At 48.9% G+C, this 19,296-nt stretch overlaps 5 protein-coding genes across 5 annotated transcripts; 4 read left to right on the plus strand and 1 right to left on the minus strand.

Moving 5' to 3' along the window:
• Window positions 1-9: 9 nt before the first annotated feature.
• BBBOND_0308850 (hypothetical protein) lies at window positions 10-1,584 on the plus strand (the record flags this gene model as incomplete). The annotated part of the gene is made up of 1 exon (XM_012913714.1): window positions 10-1,584. The coding sequence occupies one exon, from the start codon at window positions 10-12 to the stop codon at window positions 1,582-1,584; it is 1,575 nt and encodes a 524-aa protein (XP_012769168.1).
• A 3,939-nt stretch (window positions 1,585-5,523) lies between these two features.
• Window positions 5,524-7,026, plus strand: BBBOND_0308860 (hypothetical protein; the record flags this gene model as incomplete). The annotated part of the gene is made up of 1 exon (XM_012913715.1): window positions 5,524-7,026. The coding sequence occupies one exon, from the start codon at window positions 5,524-5,526 to the stop codon at window positions 7,024-7,026; it is 1,503 nt and encodes a 500-aa protein (XP_012769169.1).
• A 2,436-nt stretch (window positions 7,027-9,462) lies between these two features.
• On the minus strand, window positions 9,463-10,584 carry BBBOND_0308870 (hypothetical protein; the record flags this gene model as incomplete). The annotated part of the gene is made up of 1 exon (XM_012913716.1): window positions 9,463-10,584. One exon carries the CDS (start codon window positions 10,582-10,584, stop codon window positions 9,463-9,465), a length of 1,122 nt encoding a protein of 373 aa, XP_012769170.1.
• A 1,889-nt stretch (window positions 10,585-12,473) lies between these two features.
• BBBOND_0308880 (hypothetical protein) lies at window positions 12,474-12,683 on the plus strand (the record flags this gene model as incomplete). Its single annotated transcript, XM_012913717.1, has 1 exon — window positions 12,474-12,683. The coding sequence occupies one exon, from the start codon at window positions 12,474-12,476 to the stop codon at window positions 12,681-12,683; it is 210 nt and encodes a 69-aa protein (XP_012769171.1).
• A 1,875-nt stretch (window positions 12,684-14,558) lies between these two features.
• Window positions 14,559-19,244, plus strand: BBBOND_0308890 (ATP-BINDING CASSETTE TRANSPORTER, putative; the record flags this gene model as incomplete). The annotated part of the gene is made up of 1 exon (XM_012913718.1): window positions 14,559-19,244. The coding sequence occupies one exon, from the start codon at window positions 14,559-14,561 to the stop codon at window positions 19,242-19,244; it is 4,686 nt and encodes a 1,561-aa protein (XP_012769172.1).
• Window positions 19,245-19,296: the final 52 nt, after the last annotated feature.

Consider the following 19,296-nt stretch of genomic DNA (forward strand, 5'->3'; position numbering starts at 1 on the left):
CCCCCCGATATGTGGATTGATAGGCCACGTAAGGTTCAGAGAAATGCGCAGATTGAAAATATCGATAACATCCCACAAGGGTTTTTTGACCCAGCTTCCCCACCTCCTTCCACGTGGCCTGAAGACACAAACACGCATATCATAAGCGACCAGTGTCAAACGCCTACTTGGCCAGATGCATTGGATATTGTAAACGTAGAAGATTCGAAACATGACACAATTGATTTTATCATTCCAGAACATCCCGACATGGGCTCTATTCAGCAAGCTCGCGAACTTTCAGCGCCTGAGATTGGTATTGAAGTTGCGAGTAAATGGTCACCAGCTCCCGATTTTAAACCTAAAGATTTATCCTTAGTAATCCACCATGTTGATCGTCTTGGATCTCTGGAGTTGCCGCCGATTCCTCCCGAAGTTCTCGTCGAACGCGCAGACATTGATACGACCAAAGATGAAGACGATCCCAATAATTTCGACCTCCGCATCCACGTCCCAAAACCTACACTCCAAGACTCCATACATGACGTTGACTTTGATTACGAACCTCCACCTCCCTCAAACCTCCAACCCCTTGATCCAATAGGCCCATCCACTCCCGCCATCGATCTCAACATAGAACCGTTTGACGCTGCTCCTCATTCAATTACCGAAGACTTTGACCAGAAGACTATCAAACAACCGGACATTGAATTATGCCTTGCTCCCTGGGCTACCTCAAAACCCGCGCATGACTCTACCGCCACCCCCGAGACGGAGCTGTTCCCCGCCGAGGCCCCTCGCACTTTCCGGGATATGCTTCAGTGGCTGGCGGGGCTTAAGAACCAAAAGCATCATGGCACTCTCAGACAGTGTGTTGTAAAGGCATTTGGTGTTCCGCATAGTGACCCTTCACAACTTGCAATATTCATCAACCATGCCAAAATCACACCCACAGATTTATTCGACATACTCCAACTTACCGCCATGTTTGCTGGATCCGTGCTCTTCGCCATCGCACCTAACTGGAAAGCAAATGTGTCATCAAGCACTGTAAAGCCTAAGTCATCTGACCAATCCGAGGAGCCTGATTGCTGCGCCCTCCTATGCCAGCTGCGGGACTACGCCTACGCCTGCCACTACCAGTTGCAGTTCCTCAAGTCGCAGTGTAATAGGGACAAACTAAGTGGTGGTTGGCAGGATTGCCACTACGGCAGCGATATCACTTCTCCCAACTCCCCCCTCCAGGCGTTCCTGACCGACGGCTGGGACTCCACCTTCAAGACTCATCCCTTCGACCCGTGCAACTTCTGCCTCAAGAGCCGTATCAGGATGGGATTCAGGGATGGAGACTTACCGAGTAGTCAACAAACTGGCGCCACCCTTTCCACCATCCTCACTCCCAGCTGCGGCGGTGATGACCCCTTGCTGACCTTGTGCTCCTACCTCAATTGCCTCACCAGGCGGACGCCGCGCACCACCGGGGAGCTGGTGTCCTTCTTCCACCATTTCGGTATCGAGTTGAACGGGTATGCTTCAGAGTCCTTGTCTTCACTCGGCAATTCACTTTCCACTCCGTACGTCAACTGCGTTCATCTTGCTGTTTAAGTGACTATCGGCTCACATGGCCATTTTGTACCTGGTGATACATAGTGCCGCAGTGGCTATTGGATGTATTAGGTCATAGTATGTAGAAAACCTCATGAAGAAGCGCTAGCTGCATCGTACGGCCAAAAGGTATCTGTAGAACTGCAAATGGTTACATAGATTACAAACGTGTGAATTATAGGACGACGCAATCACATTAATACAGGATGTGACATGGCAACAGTGAGACTATGTGGACTGGGTGAGGGCTATAGGATTATTGGAGTTTAGGCTTGGAACCACGGAATTCATCACGTATTTGGCCGAATATGGTGCCAAGACTGATATCATATTGTCTACCCATGATGTATAGAACCAAGACAAGGAGGGCCGAGAAACCAATGAAGCCGGCAACACCAATGGCAATGCTGATGCCGGCGCACTTAGCTTTGTTAGTGCAACCGCTACTTCCACCACCACTACTACCACAGAAGCACATTTTCTCCTCAACCGAATAAAAAAACCTGCACAACACCAAACAACGTACCTCACGCCTCTAACACCCTCACCAACTGACGATATAAAATGCTAATACCCCACCCCTCTGATGCCGTTTCTTTTGTGCTGGGGCAACCATGAATCTATACCTCCAAACGCTGCCATGACATGAATATCCAATCTCACAGCATGTGGCAAGGCGCATGCTGATAATCAAGTGGCACGTCCATCCCAGCAGCCCAGCGACTCCCCTCCAGGCGTATAAGCTGAGACTAATCAATGAGTAACCCACTTGCAAAGCTTAAAGATTTAGATTATTAGCACTAATACGCAGTGCTACGTTAACTCAATCTTCACACCGTGCCGGAAGACTCAAGAATTGATGCTAACCTTAAATAGTTCACGGGGCTACATTCACACTTGAAAGTGCCTTTCACTAACGTCGCTACACTCTGCATACCAGATATAATGCAATCCGTCCAGCTGCTTCTATCCCCTTTCGGTCAGGGCCTCCTAAGTGTTGAGGGGTGAGGCATATCGCTTCTCCCAAGCTTACCCTAATCCACCCTACCTCCTCCGGAAAACGGCATAGTCCCGGTAGTTGTATCCCTCATCTACTGTTAGAGGGCTAATCTGTCTTATGACCAGGCACATCTAGCTCCAGGTTACGGGCCACTGGTACGCTTGTTCCCAAGTCCATAACTTGCCCGTGCCCCGATAGCGTTGCCGTTGGTTTCTACCTCCATGACGGAGTGTACTGAGTTGGAGAGCTGGCTTCCGTGGTACGTCATGGTTAATCTCACTACCTGGCCTAGTCAATTCATCGTTCCATTGTCTTGATGGTGGGTCGATTCCGTTGTCCGGCCTCCCCGCTTTCTTTCCGTGCATAAGGCTATATCCACTCCTTCGGGGGCGTGTACGGAAAGGTGTGCTCTAAGCACATATATTGAAATTACATCTCCGTTGTTGTTCTATATTGTATTCTGTAGTGCCTCTAAACTTGCCGACGTATCCATCCACCCGAGGTCACCTTGGCATGTGCACCTGTGCCGAGTCCCAATGCACATGACAGATAGGAACCTGATGTTGCTTGCGTCTGATATGCTCTGGTTCTGTGTTTTGAGCCACAAAATATGGTAGCTGATACGTCGTGGAGAATGGCACTCCGTACTGCCACCATGTCGACTGCTGCAGCATTGACGAACGTGGCGTAACAGCGGCAATTTGCGGCGCCATCCCCAGCTTTGTACGCTGTGATTAGGTGATACATTGCACCACTTAAACTGATGGTTGATCCAGTTGTTGAACTGGTCAATGAGAATTAATGAGTGGCTAAAGCCGACCAATGTGCCCAACACACATGCTACGGAACCATTGGGTTCGTTAATGAAATATGGCATAAATACACTGGTACCAGTATAATGTTTCTGAACTATGAGTTTTGGGGCATATAATCATGATCTAAGTCGAAAAATGCGGCAACCGTCTGGTGTAATCCACACCTCACTCAGCCGAAGCCGTCATTCACTTCACTAAGGCACTTCGATGCCAAGCGTAGAAATAAGTTGTAAGTGTGTCTTGACTAATTATCACAATGTACAGAATTGCCGACGCGGCATGCTCTCATTGATCACTTAAGACCTAATGAAGGCAGTGAGTGACAGTGGATTGTGCAGCTGGGTGACCGGTCGGTAATCCAGATTGGAAACTGAGCAACTGCCGTGCTAGGTGAATCTGCGGTATACGTGTTAGGTGATTTGATGGTACGAGATAACGATTGGACCCGTGGATAGGCGACGGCTTAGGCTCTAATAGGCGAGATGGCCAGTGAACGGCTGCGTGACGTGATATGGATGCCAACGGTGTAAACAATAAACATATTAACGACGCTTTGTGGGTCAGCCATGAACTGCTCCGCAAGCAAACGTGATGACATTCAGAATCGGCTTTCGCAATTTGGACAGTCCTTGATGGCTGGAGATGACTGCTCCACTGGCACAGGTTGACCTGCATGCTACGGCGAGGATGGTATCAACATGCTTTATCTTGGTTGCACTTCAGTTGTGATAGCTGCATAGTTTCGATGTAACCGGCGGTGCACTGGGTGGTCATCATCTTGCTGCTACCGTGGCGCCGATGAGGGATGGCCAGTGTCCTTGCTGCGGTGCGTGTTCATGAGTGGTTAATGAGTGCTTGCCGAGGTGCGTGTTCATGAGTGGTTGGTGAGTGCGTTGCTTGAGTGATTGATATGCTTGCAGGTTGAGGGGACTGGGACGGCAGTGGTATTGTTGCAGTTGGTGAGTGCGTTGCTTGAGTGATTGATATGTCTGCAGGTTGAGTGGACTGGGAGCGGGAGGGGAAGATGAGTTGGGGGACTGACAATAAGTGTAGTAGCTCATGTACGCAGTTTGTGTGTAGCTGCTGTCCTTGGTGTTGTGTAGGGTGTAGGAGTAGTAGTAGGTGCAGTATATGTTCACAGCACTACCAAAATCGCCTGGATAGCAAGCTGTGTCATCCTTCGGGATGTGGTACCGCAAATTATCATACCTGTAGTAACAGCAGTTGTGAATGTAACTGTTGTGAGCGGAAACGCCGTCACCCGGGTTCCTCTTCTTCCCTCACAGCTCAGCTACAAACCGACACTCAACAGTCTACCACCACCCCCGTCCTCCCTTACATCATCGCCCCCGTCGCCCTCATCATCGTCGTCATCTGCGTCATGATCTACTTCCGCATCCGGCCGTTCCACAGGGTGCGGTATCTACTGCGCAGCTAATCGCAATAACCTAACTGGCAACTGACATCTAATGTTGTAGACAGTCATGATTGCATTGATGATAAATCACATGAGCAGTGAGGTGACCATAACTCCGCCCCTTACATCATCGTCCTGGTCGCCCTCGTCATCATCGTCATCTGCGCCATGATCTACTTCCGCATCCGGCCGTTTCACAGGGTGCGGTATCTACTGCGCAGCTGATCACGATCACCTAACTGCCAACTGACATCTAATGTTCTGGACAGAGTAATGTTGCGTCGACGATCAATCACATGAGCAGCGAGGTGATCAACCACCTGACCAAAGTGGTGAGCAAGCAACTGACCTAGTACATGACATATTGAGTGACCAAGTGGCTGCGTTAGTGACTGATTAAATGCAGAACTTAATACATTATTTAATGTCTGACATAGACATGGGATACGATCATCCACCACCACCACCACCCAAGCGTCCAGCCACTCGACGTAATAAGCCCGCCCACTTCCGCCATCGATCTCAACATAGAACCGTTTGACGCTGCTCCTCATTCAATTACCGAAGACTTTGACCAGAAGACTATCAAACAACCGGACATTGAATTATGCCTTGCTCCCTGGGCTACCTCAAAACCCGCGCATGACTCTACCGCCACCCCCGAGACGGAGCTGTTCCCCGCCGAGGCCCCTCGCACTTTCCGGGATATGCTTCAGTGGCTGGCGGGGCTTAAGAACCAAAAGCATCATGGCACTCTCAGACAGTGTGTTGTAAAGGCATTTGGTGTTCCGCATAGTGACCCTTCACAACTTGCAATATTCATCAACCATGCCAAAATCACACCCACAGATTTATTCGACATACTCCAACTTACCGCCATGTTTGCTGGATCCGTGCTCTTCGCCATCGCACCTAACTGGAAAGCAAATGTGTCATCAAGCACTGTAAAGCCTAAGTCATCTGACCAATCCGAGGAGCCTGATTGCTGCGCCCTCCTATGCCAGCTGCGGGACTACGCCTACGCCTGCCACTACCAGTTGCAGTTCCTCAAGTCGCAGTGTAATAGGGACAAACTAAGTGGTGGTTGGCAGGATTGCCACTACGGCAGCGATATCACTTCTCCCAACTCCCCCCTCCAGGCGTTCCTGACCGACGGCTGGGACTCCACCTTCAAGACTCATCCCTTCGACCCGTGCAACTTCTGCCTCAAGAGCCGTATCAGGATGGGATTCAGGGATGGAGACTTACCGAGTAGTCAACAAACTGGCGCCACCCTTTCCACCATCCTCACTCCCAGCTGCGGCGGTGATGACCCCTTGCTGACCTTGTGCTCCTACCTCAATTGCCTCACCAGGCGGACGCCGCGCACAACCGGGGAGCTTGTGTCGTTCTTCCATAATTTTGGTGTCGAGTTGCACGATTATGGTCAAAAGATGTTGTCTTCACTGGGCCTTTCACTCACCAAGTCACATCCCAACTGCCCCGACTGGGACCGTCTTGGTGACTCCGACCTTGGAGCTGTCCGTGACATCCGAGGGTCCGAGACTCTCACCACCAATCACAACCACAACTATGACCATCCCCGTACCCTGTCCACACTGGTTGGCTGCGGCGATGACTCCTCCAACTGCCCTCCGAACTGCTCGCCCATCACCTACCGGGCCTACGCCCTGTACTCCCAGAGCTTCGCCCACACCTACCTTAGCTGGGCGGTGTACCTGCCGGACAGACTGTGGGAGTCACTTCAAACATTGCACTATGAACTCAATAAGCACGACAGCAGCAAGTGCACATCCCTCTACCTGTGTTCCACTGCGCTGCCCCTCCTCTACACTCACGGGTTCACGCCGCCGGAGGGCACATCGCAGTTACCACTCAAGTGTTCAGATGTCATTGTCAAGCTGCAGGAAATTGTCAACGGTGGGCCTATCGCAACCCTCCTGACCGCCATGGACAATTTCCTCTACGGCATCCGGGAGCCATTCATCTTCACCCTCGTCGCACTGTGGTCCACCGCATTGCTGGTCCTCGCCAACACGATGCTATATCGCCTGGACGTGCTCCACATCCGCTCGCACCTTATTCGCACCAAGGCTTCCCACCACATCGACGTCAAGGCCTTACTCACGAAAGGCCGCAAAATGCTCTCACTTTACAAGGACGTCGACTACTTCGACGAGGACCCCATTAATCAACTTGTTATTCGATAATCATTACCTCATTAATGTAGTCACTATTTGCCGTGTGATGGATCGCACTACAGCACTAGTGGTTAGTTGTGTTAGGGTAGCATCTATGGCACCAAGGTGTGACAAAAGTGGCTACTTCCACGCATAATCAGAGTCATGTATTTCACTTAGAATATGATTCAGTTTGTGATTTGAGTTTTGCATAATCCTCAACATATCTTTGCATAGTCCCACCCCGTCAGTGTAATGTGGTACTCGGCTTATCGGCCACCAACGTAGGCAGCTCTGACAACCGTGCTAGGTGAGTTACTATATTGTTGCTGGGTCACTACGATCAGTGCCAGCAATGCGCCTCACTAGACAATTTATGTCACCGCGCCTCTCCTACGTGATGGCCACTGGAAGGCGCGGTTACGTGGCATTGACGGTAACAGGGTAAATGAGAAGCATGCTGATGAGGCAGTGAAGCTCAGTAAGGCACTCATTAAAATATCAATGCGATGACCTTTAGAATGGGCGTTCACAAATTGGTCGGCCTGTGTTGGATGGAGGAGACTGATCACCTGGTACCGGATGACCTGCATGTCACTGCTAGGATACCACCAACATGCGTTAACTTTGTGGTATTTCAGTTGTAATAGCTGCATAGTCGTGATGTGACTGGCTGTGCGCTGGATGGCGGTCACCGGGTTGGTTGGGAGCGCCGATAGAAACGGCGTCAGTCTCCGAAACTGAGGTACGTGGTTCATGGTTGCGTAGGTTGAGGGGATGGAAGAGGGGGGAAATGGCTGGACTCCTGTGTAGTTGCGTTTCTCGTTGTTACTTGTACGAGGACTGTGTTTGCTGTCCCTGGTGTTGTGACGGATGTAGTGGTAGAGATCAGTGCAGATCATGCATGGCATTCAACAGCGAGCGCAGAAGCAACAAGGAATGCCTGTCGTCAGGATGTAATACTCAATGTGAAGGCAAAGAAGACAAATGTCAATGTAAGTGTTGTGAAAAGAAACGTCCACCGCAGCCAAGCGCTTCTGCATCACAGTCCACTACGATGGCACACTCCGGTGAAAATGATTCCCCCCCTGTCATCCCCATCGTCATAGTCTGCATCCCTATCATCTCGACCGTCATCTGCGTCATGGTCTACTTTCGCATCCGGCCGTTCCACAAGGTCCGCGATTTCTGCGCCCGCAAAATGAACGGTTTACATCGCACTCATTAATCAATATTAGCAATTTCGATTATCGCAAACAACGCACAGTATTGTTGATCAGCTGTGCACTTTTGATCTAATGACGTGTTGTTTCATGTTTCATACTCCTGCATCTGAGGGTACCCGGAGACGTTCACGAATTATATCTAGGATTAGAATCGACTTTGCACTGGAATTTCAAACGGTAGTGATCAAGGTAACCTCTTTTAAATATTGATATGAAATTTATTTGGACATAATGTCTGCTCGTACCTTGTTTTTTAATACGGCGATACCGCTCTTGTGCCTCGCAACCTCACTCAACAGAGGACTGTCAATGTCAGTCAACATCTCGCCTTCCTTTTACAGATCAACTACCTGAGTAATAGCTTTGTCATATTTTTAACAGTATTGTCGTCACGTGTATGCTTCTCAGCGAATCACTGGTACGCTCGCACAGCACCATACAGCCCATCGATGGCGTGTATCATTCCCTGCAGCGAGTGGCTCTCGGGACAGGCCAGGGCAATTATTTGAGTAGCTTGCATACCTGAGTGACACCTCTCTGCTTGGAGAACTGCGCATAATGAGGCCAATGATAGACGCTGAAATAGCCGTTTGTGAGATTCGACAATGGGACTATAAGGGAGGGATGGATACCTATGGACATCAGTCTGTGACCTAACATCAACCAAATACTGTATTAGTGGGAGTGTAATAATGTATGATTAGGCGCACTGATCTGATGCTTGCTCGTGTGTGTTCAATCTAATTGTCACAAATGCTTACAGGAACATGGTGATGAGGGGTGTCGACGGGTTAGACTCAGAGGGTATCAATGGTACGGGAAATTTTCAAATTAACTTAGGCGTATATTGCATATGACTTACGTTGAAAAATAAATTGATTGACACTAATATTTTGAAATGGGACTCCACAGGTACACACAGGCGCTATGTGGGCTGAGTCCGGATGGGAATGTGAAGGGAAACAACAAGGCCAACGGATCAACATGACAGATGCGTGGCGTGAAAATGACATACATTGCAGACAACAAAACCCTAAGGCTGCTAGGAGTCTGGAGCGCCAAAGAGCGGCTATGACAGCGCAACTTAGTACAACAGCAACAGCCGTTGGTCAATTTAGGTTAACATGGCGACTCACTCAAGCACCATTGGTGATACTAAGGCGGTACTAAGATAGCATTACCGTGTGTTGCTACTACAGTGCCATGATACAGTTGTTGCGATATTAAAACACTACGTCTTCTACGCCAAGCCAGTGTATGTCCTTGCACGGAAGGCGGGGTAGCGGTCAATGCCCACCTCCACGGGAATTCTGTCACCGACGAGATTATTGAGCGATCTGCCGGAATGCACAGACGTGATGGGAAATGAGGCGCGGATTTTAGCCATAATCGCGTGGAACTTCTCGGGAAATATGGCCCGCATCACAAACAAGGATGCTACAATAATCAAACCGATGACTATGACACGTATCCATATCATGCATCTATCTTGGTCGCACAGCCTGCCGCAGTTGGTGCAGGGGAAGCGGCATTGCCCAATGCCGTAGAAGATTATATTGCACTCGCTGATGTTGCATCCTTTGCCGCCGGCTTCGTGGTCCTTACAGTAGTACTTGCCAAAGGCGTTGCAGTTGCATTTGCATTCACAACCGCAGCCACCATTGGAATGTTTGCTGCATAGACGGGATGTGCCGTCTTTTTTGGCTTTGGCGCATAGGATTCTGGGGCATTGTTTTTCACACTTGCATTTACATTCGCATAGGCCTTCGCGCTCTACCATACCCATTTCTTTGCACATGCATGTGACTTCGGAGCAACTGCCAGGACTTTGTTTGCACTTGCCTTTGGGGCAATTGGTGCCGTGTATTTCCTCGCTGTTGCAGTCTCCGTTTTTCCCACATGTGGTGTCGGGATTACACCATCTGCAGCACTGACAATTCACGCCGTTGCATCCACAGTTACAGAGGTAGCACATGCAGTCTTCACCCGGTTTTAGCTTTGTGCATCTTATCTGGCAATTCTTACACTTATCACGTGTGATTTCGTAGCATGGCTTGTTCTGCATGAAAGCATTTTCACATCCACAGGTACATATACTACATATACATTTACCGCCCTGTTCTACAGTTTTGCACACTACTATACACAGCGGACAACCGGAATCCTTGCACTGCTTGCCTTCCTTAATAGCCGACTTACATCCGCAGTTACAATCATTACATTGACATTCCTGCTTTTCTTTGCACTTCTTTATCTCGCAACGTTTGCATCCTTTAGGACAGCAAGATTTTCTCTGTACTACAAAACACGGTTGATCACATCCACAGCACATCTCCTTCGCTGCTGCCATCCTCCCCTCCATCATTAACACGCCACCCGAGGCAACAGACGATATATCTCAAGGCTCCGTCATAGTTTAAAAAGTAGCGTTTACGGAGCTTATAGCCACACATGCAAGGCGCTGTGCATCCATCTGCACATGCAAACTTGAACGCAATCCCAGAGCAGTGATACCATGAGCATCCGCACCCACTAGGTGCATTGGCGGCATCAGTTGCCTAAGTGATGACATAGTCATCGTAGTCGAATATTGTTTTTATAGTTATGTGGGCCGCATCTCATCCAGATCACGTCACAGTACTTCATCACCGTCTACTCCACGGCACTACCATGGCAGCATGTGGCAACGCATCTAATCGCATCTACTGTTGAGTTCATTACTATCGCCCTGACATATCCAAATAAGATGCCAGTTATTATTTACGTACATATTTTAAAAGCCAGATGTTCCTCGTGCTCCAATCGTCTGAAATGGTGGGCAACGTTCGTAGGTGCCAATGCAACACCTGCGGTGAACGATGGCACGTCAGACCTGCGCTGCTGTCAGAGTGATCACACGAAACAGATGACCGCAGTTGTCCACAATGGCTAATTCGTACTTACCGATTACTAAACCTGTATTCACTTTATTCTTAGTAACCCGCCGTCTCTCGCCAGTGCATCACCAGTTAACGCACACGGCTAAATGTAACTGTGGCAGCAACGTTCTGCATTAACGCTGTTAGCATCATCTACCTCATTAAGCTCGTGTGACGCACGGAACGGAGGGCGTTGGAAGTTACGATTTTAAGTTTCTACCTAACATATCAGGGCACTGAATATACAGTAGAGAAATAATGCCTATGTAATGGCCGGAGTAGAGTTGGGTTGGGTCTATGCCCTCCCACTCTGCCAAGAATAGTCGGAGTGGCATTACAACTAACAACTTCAGTACTTCTGCGTAATAACTACCCAACGTAATCACGTTCCGTCTGCCAGATATATTTTATTGCGGTACCGAGGGTCGACATCCACCAACGGCTACCATCTCCAGGGTTGGTTCGTCATTGCTTGGCGGGATGGCATTGTGTGATCATGGTATAGTAGAGACATGTACATGATGCAAGCAAACATATAAATGCGCTGCCACATGTAGAGGTCTAAGAGCCTCCTTTTCTATAGCCTCCATTGCGCTCCTAGTCATCATTTTCATTATGATTGACGGATTGTGGATTATGCGTCTTAAAGACACACAGAGGATGGTGCTTGAAATAAGAAGTTTGAGAACGGATGCGAAATCTGCGCCTCACGCACCGCCTATCTTTCTGCTCTCGTATAGCCTCACCAACCTAGCAAATATTTAGGTTATGGAGATTCACTGAGATGGCATCGTGTTGATCAATTCGTTAGGGTTGGTGACTTAATCTCAAGTCACCAAGGTGAAACTGATCCGATGGCAATCCGTGCCGTCACCTGATGAGTGATGCACCATGTGATGTGGTGGGCCATCTGTTAGGTTAGCAAGTGGCATGTGAGTGAGAGGTGCTGTATAGTGGCGTGCTTAGCGGCAGCACTGTGCCGATCTGGAACATTAAGCACGCAATTCAGGTCAGCTAGTCATGTATCAGAATGACCAGTGTAGAACAGAGCAGACGTTTGGCAGACTCGGCGCTTCTCGTAGACACTACATTGTTAGTTGCCGTATTACTTAATCACTATCAAGACATGTAGTATTATCGCATGCGGGATGGTATGTTCGTAGTATGCCAGCGTTGTGATGCCTAGATTTACGGTAGCCCAAGCACAACGTGGATGGCATGGTAGGGGTGGGGGTATAAGCATTCTGTATCTTCAGTTGGCGGAGAGTGTTACAGTCTTCAGGTACGTGATTCATTGCCGTGCAGAGCTCTTTATTAAGTAGTCTTAGCAAGTATGACGAAGCCATGCATGTTTGGGCATACAAATTGCTCAAACAAAACTGTTGAGGCGGTGGGAGTTGGCATTGGCATCGGCTTTATTGTATTCCCCGCCCTTCTCGTCTTGGTCCTTTACATCATGGGTAGACTATACAACGTAAGCCTCGGAGAGATATTTGGCCAAATACGCGATGGGTTCCGTGATTCCAAGCCCAAACTCCAATAATCTCTTCTAGCGTCACGCAGTCCAGATATAATCCTCTAGTACTGTCACCTGCCATATCAATATAATAGTACCAACTGTATGTATATTTCTGCGTCGCATGGCGAAAACCATGCCACAACGTTCTCCAATACGCATCCAGCGCCACTATGTCTGCGCTCCGAAACCCCACTCACGCTAATATCCTGTAAACATAGCTTCTTTACTACGTAAAAACATACAATATCAATACGTTTTATATAACTGAATGGGAATGCCCTACAATTACCCCAAAAGGCACTGACGCCAGTATATACGGGATGAAAACGTAATTAACAATGCCCTGTGTTTATTCCGTGTACAGTTCTTCGGCCACTTAGTAGCCATGTGGTTTCAGTTGCAACCGTATTTTCACCTTATACATTTGTTTTAAAAATGACGTCGGTTGCATGTTTGTGTCCTGCACAGTCACGGTTTGTGCTTCTGTCTACAGGCTGAAAATCCCGCTTGCTAGGTATAGTGATGATGCCTCGAAACCCAGTTCGGTCACTTACTTTTGCACCAAAACACATTAAGCGTTTATTTTACGTATAATATGTTTTATAACCATTTGTTTGGGGTCATACTTGGGCCCTCTGACGTATTTTTCCATCGTGCCCTCTGTACCAAATTCGACTGCGTATGTTCCTTCTGGACGCGTATATAGGTGGTATGAAGTTTTAAGGCACAACATCCGTGAATGTAAGCGTTATTTGCGGCGTGTGAAACTCAGACAATAACTTATCAGTACATCATCGACGGGGTACCTGGTCCACCACCCCCAGCTTGTAAACAAATGTGCCCGGGAGCACCTCCTCCTTTGTTTCGTGGCTGCTAGCAAATTTACATAGTGTTCTGCATCACCCTATTCCACATATAATAGCAGTACAACCTTATGTGACTTGTGTGATAATAGGTTGCCGGCGCCGAAAGGGGTTCCCGGGCGGTCCCCCACCCCAGTACTAACCCGGCCTAGCGCCGCTTGACTTCGGAGTTCGGATGGGATCCGGTATTTTCGACGCAGTATGGCCGGCAACACAGAAACAGGCATTTACACTAACAGAATCACTAATGTAATCTTATACAGCACACAGAACGCAAGTCCGAAGGGGCATGAAGCCATTAACATTGCAACAATTACATTATTATATGTTACATATCACTAATAACACCACGCAAGTGTTATGTGCAGCAGTTCCAGAGAACCTTTTGTAGGCAAGCGCCAAGCAGCGGAATGTAGTTCTTGGAATGGAGTATTAATCACGATATCGTCCCAAGGCAAAAAAATTATTTGTCAACATAGGTTTTACATGACGGCAAAACTTCTACCGTATTTCAGAAGCTGTTTCATCGCTACCTGATCTTACACTCGCGCGAATAATCACGGATGTTACTTTTCCTACACACAGCTATCATACGTTGATATTTATTGAACCATCATGACGTTGTTACGCCATCTAGGTCGCTCATTAACTTAGGGAGCTCAAATGCGTGTGGATGTGAATGCTTTTTACAAGGAATCAAAAGAGCCTCCTGGCACCGTTGTTGTTCCACTGTGCACTAAGTAGTCACGGTGTCACACACACATGAATCCGACGGATAATTTTGTGGAATTATATTATTGATATCGACCGAACTAATGGGGACAAAACACCGCCGCTGACTGTAATGTGACGTCCTTCGATTATTAATGTAGTTTGTGAGATGGTTGGAAAAGCGGGCGGGTGAAAATCCATATTTTAAATCGTCTATTATGACTTTCTTTAACCAGCGGTTGTAATGGGCGTATGTGTGTCATCCCAGCTGCAGCGAGGCTACCACAGGTTAGACTTAAAATCTCCAGATGTGGTTCGCTGAATGATGCAGCGCTCTACGGATAAGCCGCGCCTTAGCGATAATGAGATAACCGCCGCTTATAATAGCGAAAGCAAGGACTATGTTGGTCGAGAATACCCACCGTCGCCCAAAACCTACGATGACCGGGGCTTGCTGAGATTCGTTTTCATTGGCTGGGCAAAATCATGGGTGAACTACATCTGCACTCATTTTGTCACCCCGGAGACTGTGCACCGGCTCCCGAAAGCCGACCAGATCTCGTACTGGCAGCCGATACTGTCGAAACACATCAGCGACGGACTGCTCAGATTGGAGAAGGCTGAGTCGGATGCGGTACTAAAGAACGATGCCTCTAAGAGGACAACGCCATATCGCAGCGTACTTCTTCGTGCAATCCTGCTCACCTTCTGGCGGCGCATAGTGCTGACGCTGTTGTTGATGATGCTGATGAGCATAACCACCGTTGGGACCGTCGTGCTTCTGAAGCATCTGCTGAAAACATTATCTCAGAAGGATCAAGTATGGGGTAATATTGTCGGAGTTGTATTATCGATAGTAGGTGTCGAGGTATTAAGCACTTTTCTTGACCAGCACACGAACTTGTACAACATGCGTCTGCAAAATGTCATGGAAGTGGCAATATCGCTCACGCTTTTCCAGCATGGTTTGTGCCATCGCAAGGACTATACAAACGCGATGCAGCGCTGCGCCGTTCGTGAGGGGTGCAAAGGCGCTGTTCATTCGTGGCCACCGGTGAATGACAGTTGTTGCGAAGACCCCCTCGTATGCCCGGCCCGACGTCACAAAAACAACGAGCTCCCACCAAGCATGTACACGTTCCTATTCGTCGACACATATTTCATAATATCTCTCGTGGACGCCACCGTGATGCTTATGCGCTTCGCGTGCAACATGACTCTGGGCATGGTTCTCATATACACCCAAACAGGCATGAGCGTCCTATGGCCCATGCTTGTTATCGTCGGCATCACGCTTCTCATGGTGCTTGTGGAAGCTGTGAACGGGCTCAACATATCGCACGCTCTCCAATCAAAGGACGAACGTATTTCAAAAAGTTCGGAAATTATCGGCTCCATGAAGTTGTTGGAGATGATGGGCATCGAAGATGTCGGGTATGAGATAATGAAAAACAGCCGTGATGATGAGCTGTCGGTGCTGCAAACTCGTTTAACGTTTTTCTCGATCAACAGGTCCTTAATGCGGGTGATAGGTACTGTTGTCTACCTGGTTGTTATCATTGATTTCATAAGGAAGTTGAAGATAGCCCCAAACGACAGCAGTTTTGACATATCTGCGCCGATCACCTTGCTTCACATAGTTAGCACCATCGTTGGATCCTTCGACCACCTGCTAAAAAGTTTGAAGATGGTCGTGGAAGGGGTGGCATCCATGCGCAGAGTGGAGAGGTTCATTCGCGAGTGCTCTCCTAACTTCTATGCGACGAGACCGGAGGCTCATTCTGACACACTGGAGAATGAGTTGACAGTACATGACCCAAGAGGAGATTCGACAATGCATTACTACACATTAGTGCTGTTTAAGAATGCTTCTTTCAGTTGGCTTGCCAGCAGGCAAGATGCACTGACTCCAAAGGATACGGATTCTTTTGTGCTTGCCAATATTACCTTCGAGCTGGAGCGTGGCGATGTGAAGATCATCACCGGCAACCAGGGTTGTGGTAAAACTAGCTTCATCAAAGCGATGCTGGGCGAGATGAGTCTGGTGTCGGGTAGCATGGCGGTTGCTCCGCTGTCAACGGGTATGCCCATTTTCTACACATCGCAGGAGGTGTGGCTGCCGAGCGGTAGCATCCGTTCGATCATCACGTTCGGGTACGCGTTCGACGAGGACATCTACCGTCAGGTGACGTGTGCGGTTGAGCTGGAGTCTGACTTTGCTTCTTGGGAGGATGGCGACATGCGTGTGATCTCCGAGAAGGGCTATTCGCTGAGCGGCGGCCAGCGCGTGAGGCTGAGTCTGGCGCGTGCTCTCTACGCGTACTTGATATTCAGCAAGGCCAACGAACGCTTGGTCGGCGACCGGTGCTGCTTCTTGGTATGCCTGGACGAGCCTTTCAACGGGTTGGATCCGGCCGTCGCAGGCACCATATTCAACAACCTCTTCAACAAGGAGACGGGCTTGCTCGTAAGGGATGACGTCGCCGTAGTCATGGCAATGTCACCTGTGACTATTTCCATATGCACTTCACTCGACATATTAGATAACCTGGTAGAAATCCATGTCCACAACATTACTGGAGGCCAGGTATCCATAATGGATTTCATGGGGAAACAGCCACCAGGCGGAATCAAGCCTCACGTCGGCCCATATGAGGACAAAATATCAGAGTTAGAAAACAAAGGCCCTTACAACAGTTTTGCAACCTTAAGAAAGAGTAATTTGATGGATTCGAAGCAATACGGTTTTGTGAAGGGCATACAGACACGTAGAGCAGAAGAAGACCATGAAATGCACAATTCGCCAGGGGACGTGGAGGCCCAGAACAAAAAATGTCTAACAGGTCCTGCATATGGGACTTACATTTCTGCAATGGGCATATGGTACAGTGTTGCAGTTTCAGTGCTGTTAACTTCGGGGGTTGCTTTAGACAAGGTTTTCGGAGTTCTCGTGGCCCGCTGGTCAGACCTCGTCAAGAGGTTGGAAAACCAGGAAGGCGATGACATACTGAAGGCGAATCAAATAATGAGCGAACACGAAGAGACTGCGCGAAAAATGGGAATCCTGGCCACAATTTTCATCATTCTCATCTTTGCGGGGATGTTCACCGCCATATTTGCGAACATCCGCGCATCCAGGAGGATACACGAATACATCATGAATTCTCTGTTTAACAAGTCTTCCACCGAGGCTAAAGTGAAGGGTTCGTTGGCAACTACAGTGACGTTTCTGTCATCAGATATATATTACATAGATGAGCACATTGGACGATTCATCGTGGCTACACTCTTCTCCTTACTGAGCATCTGTGTGCAGTTCATCACCATTTGTTACTCCACCCCTATTCTGTCCCCCATACCAATTGTGATTATTATTGTCCTATATTTCTTTGTTTGTAAATCTTATCTCATGGCTTCGAAGAAGTTGCAATGGGTAATGTTGGAAGCCAACAATTCTATAAACGCAGTATATGGTGATGTAATTTCTGGTTCTGAAATTTACAGGAGCTTCCGAAGGGAGCAGCTGTGCGTGGACCGTGTCCGCGATTATTCGGAGAGCTTTTTCGGTATAAAGTTTCTTAAGATAGCCGTCACTTCGTGGGCCATGTTGACATGTAAGCTTTTCATATCCTTTATGGTTTTAAGTGCTGCCTTCGTGCCCGTTTTATATGCGTATGTAAGGGGAGTGGAGTTGAAGGTGGCTCAAGTAGGCTTAGGGATTTCGTATTCTTTGGGCATAAACGCCCTACTTAATACCTTCATTTTTAACTTTTCCATGCTGGAAAAACAAATGTGTTCCATGGTCCGTTTCCGGGAATATTTCCTCCAGACCAAGATTCGTTTGGATGCCGTTGACAAGAAAGTAGAGATGGTGCCATGTAGTTCCTCGCTACGTGAGAACGCCGAACATATGCATAAACATTTGATCGAACTTATACAGCGTCGGAAACATGAGTTCCGCCAATGTATGTTCAGGAGGTATAGGTCCATTATCAGCACACTACTATATCGTCCGAAATTTGAATTTGTGGACATCGGCGACTACTTTGCAGGGGAGCACATGAGCCTCGAACTGGATAATGTTATGGTGCCAGAACCTGCTGAGGAATTCAACGCCAACAAGAATTACATCCTGAAGGGCGTGACTGCGAGCACTCGTGCTGGCGATGTGGTTGGTATAGTGGGTCGTACTGGCGCTGGTAAGAGTACGCTGTTGAGTGTGCTGCAGAACATTGCATCGAAAAGGGAAGGATCCGTGTTGCTCGACGGTCGGGAGTTGAACAGCATCCCTCGTAAGGTGCTGCGCCACATCATCGGCGTGTTGCCCCAGATGCCTTTTGTGTTCAAGGGGTGGACCCTGCGTCGTTTCCTGGACCCGCGTATGTTGCACTCTGACGAGGAGATCTTGCACGCCCTGGAGTGCTGCGGCTTGTTGGACATGGTCAAATCTCTGCCTGGCACCGATCCGCTGGACGCTGTATTAGCGCACGAGGACATACGGGTGCAAAGGGGCTACTACGTGATAATTCCCCTGATACGTCTGAAGCGTGGACTCACTTCAACCCGTTCCGATGACGGCGAGGGAGGCGTGTCGGGTGAGCGTCCCGATGGCAACGTGGCGTGCTTCTCGATGAGCCAGCTGCGGTCGCTGTCGTTTGCTCGTCTGGTGCTGTATCGCATGACTTATCGCATTCTGCTGATCGACGAGCCGCCCTCCGACAACTGCGCGGGTCACGAGGATGCGGATCAGGCAGGTGGCAGCCCGTCCGGGGCTGAGGCATCGAGCGACGCGTCAGTGCCCATCTACGACCTGGTGCGGATGTTCTTCAGCCACTGCACGACGTTCATCGTGGCGCATGACAAGAACGTGCTGAGGTCGTGCACGTCGGTCTGGCTGATGCAGAGCGGCACGCTAGTCGAACGCTGCTCCACACAAGAATTCATGGCCAGGGGGATGCCATCGACTGGCGTCACAGACGCAGAATGCTGCAGTCCTTTGCGGCTATATTAACCACCCGATTCTGCGACACCGGCTGCTTGGCGTGCGTACGTCTAGTGCTGGT

This window comes from Babesia bigemina (assembly GCF_000981445.1).
Source record: "Babesia bigemina genome assembly Bbig001, chromosome : III".
Lineage (NCBI taxonomy): Eukaryota > Apicomplexa > Aconoidasida > Piroplasmida > Babesiidae > Babesia > Babesia bigemina.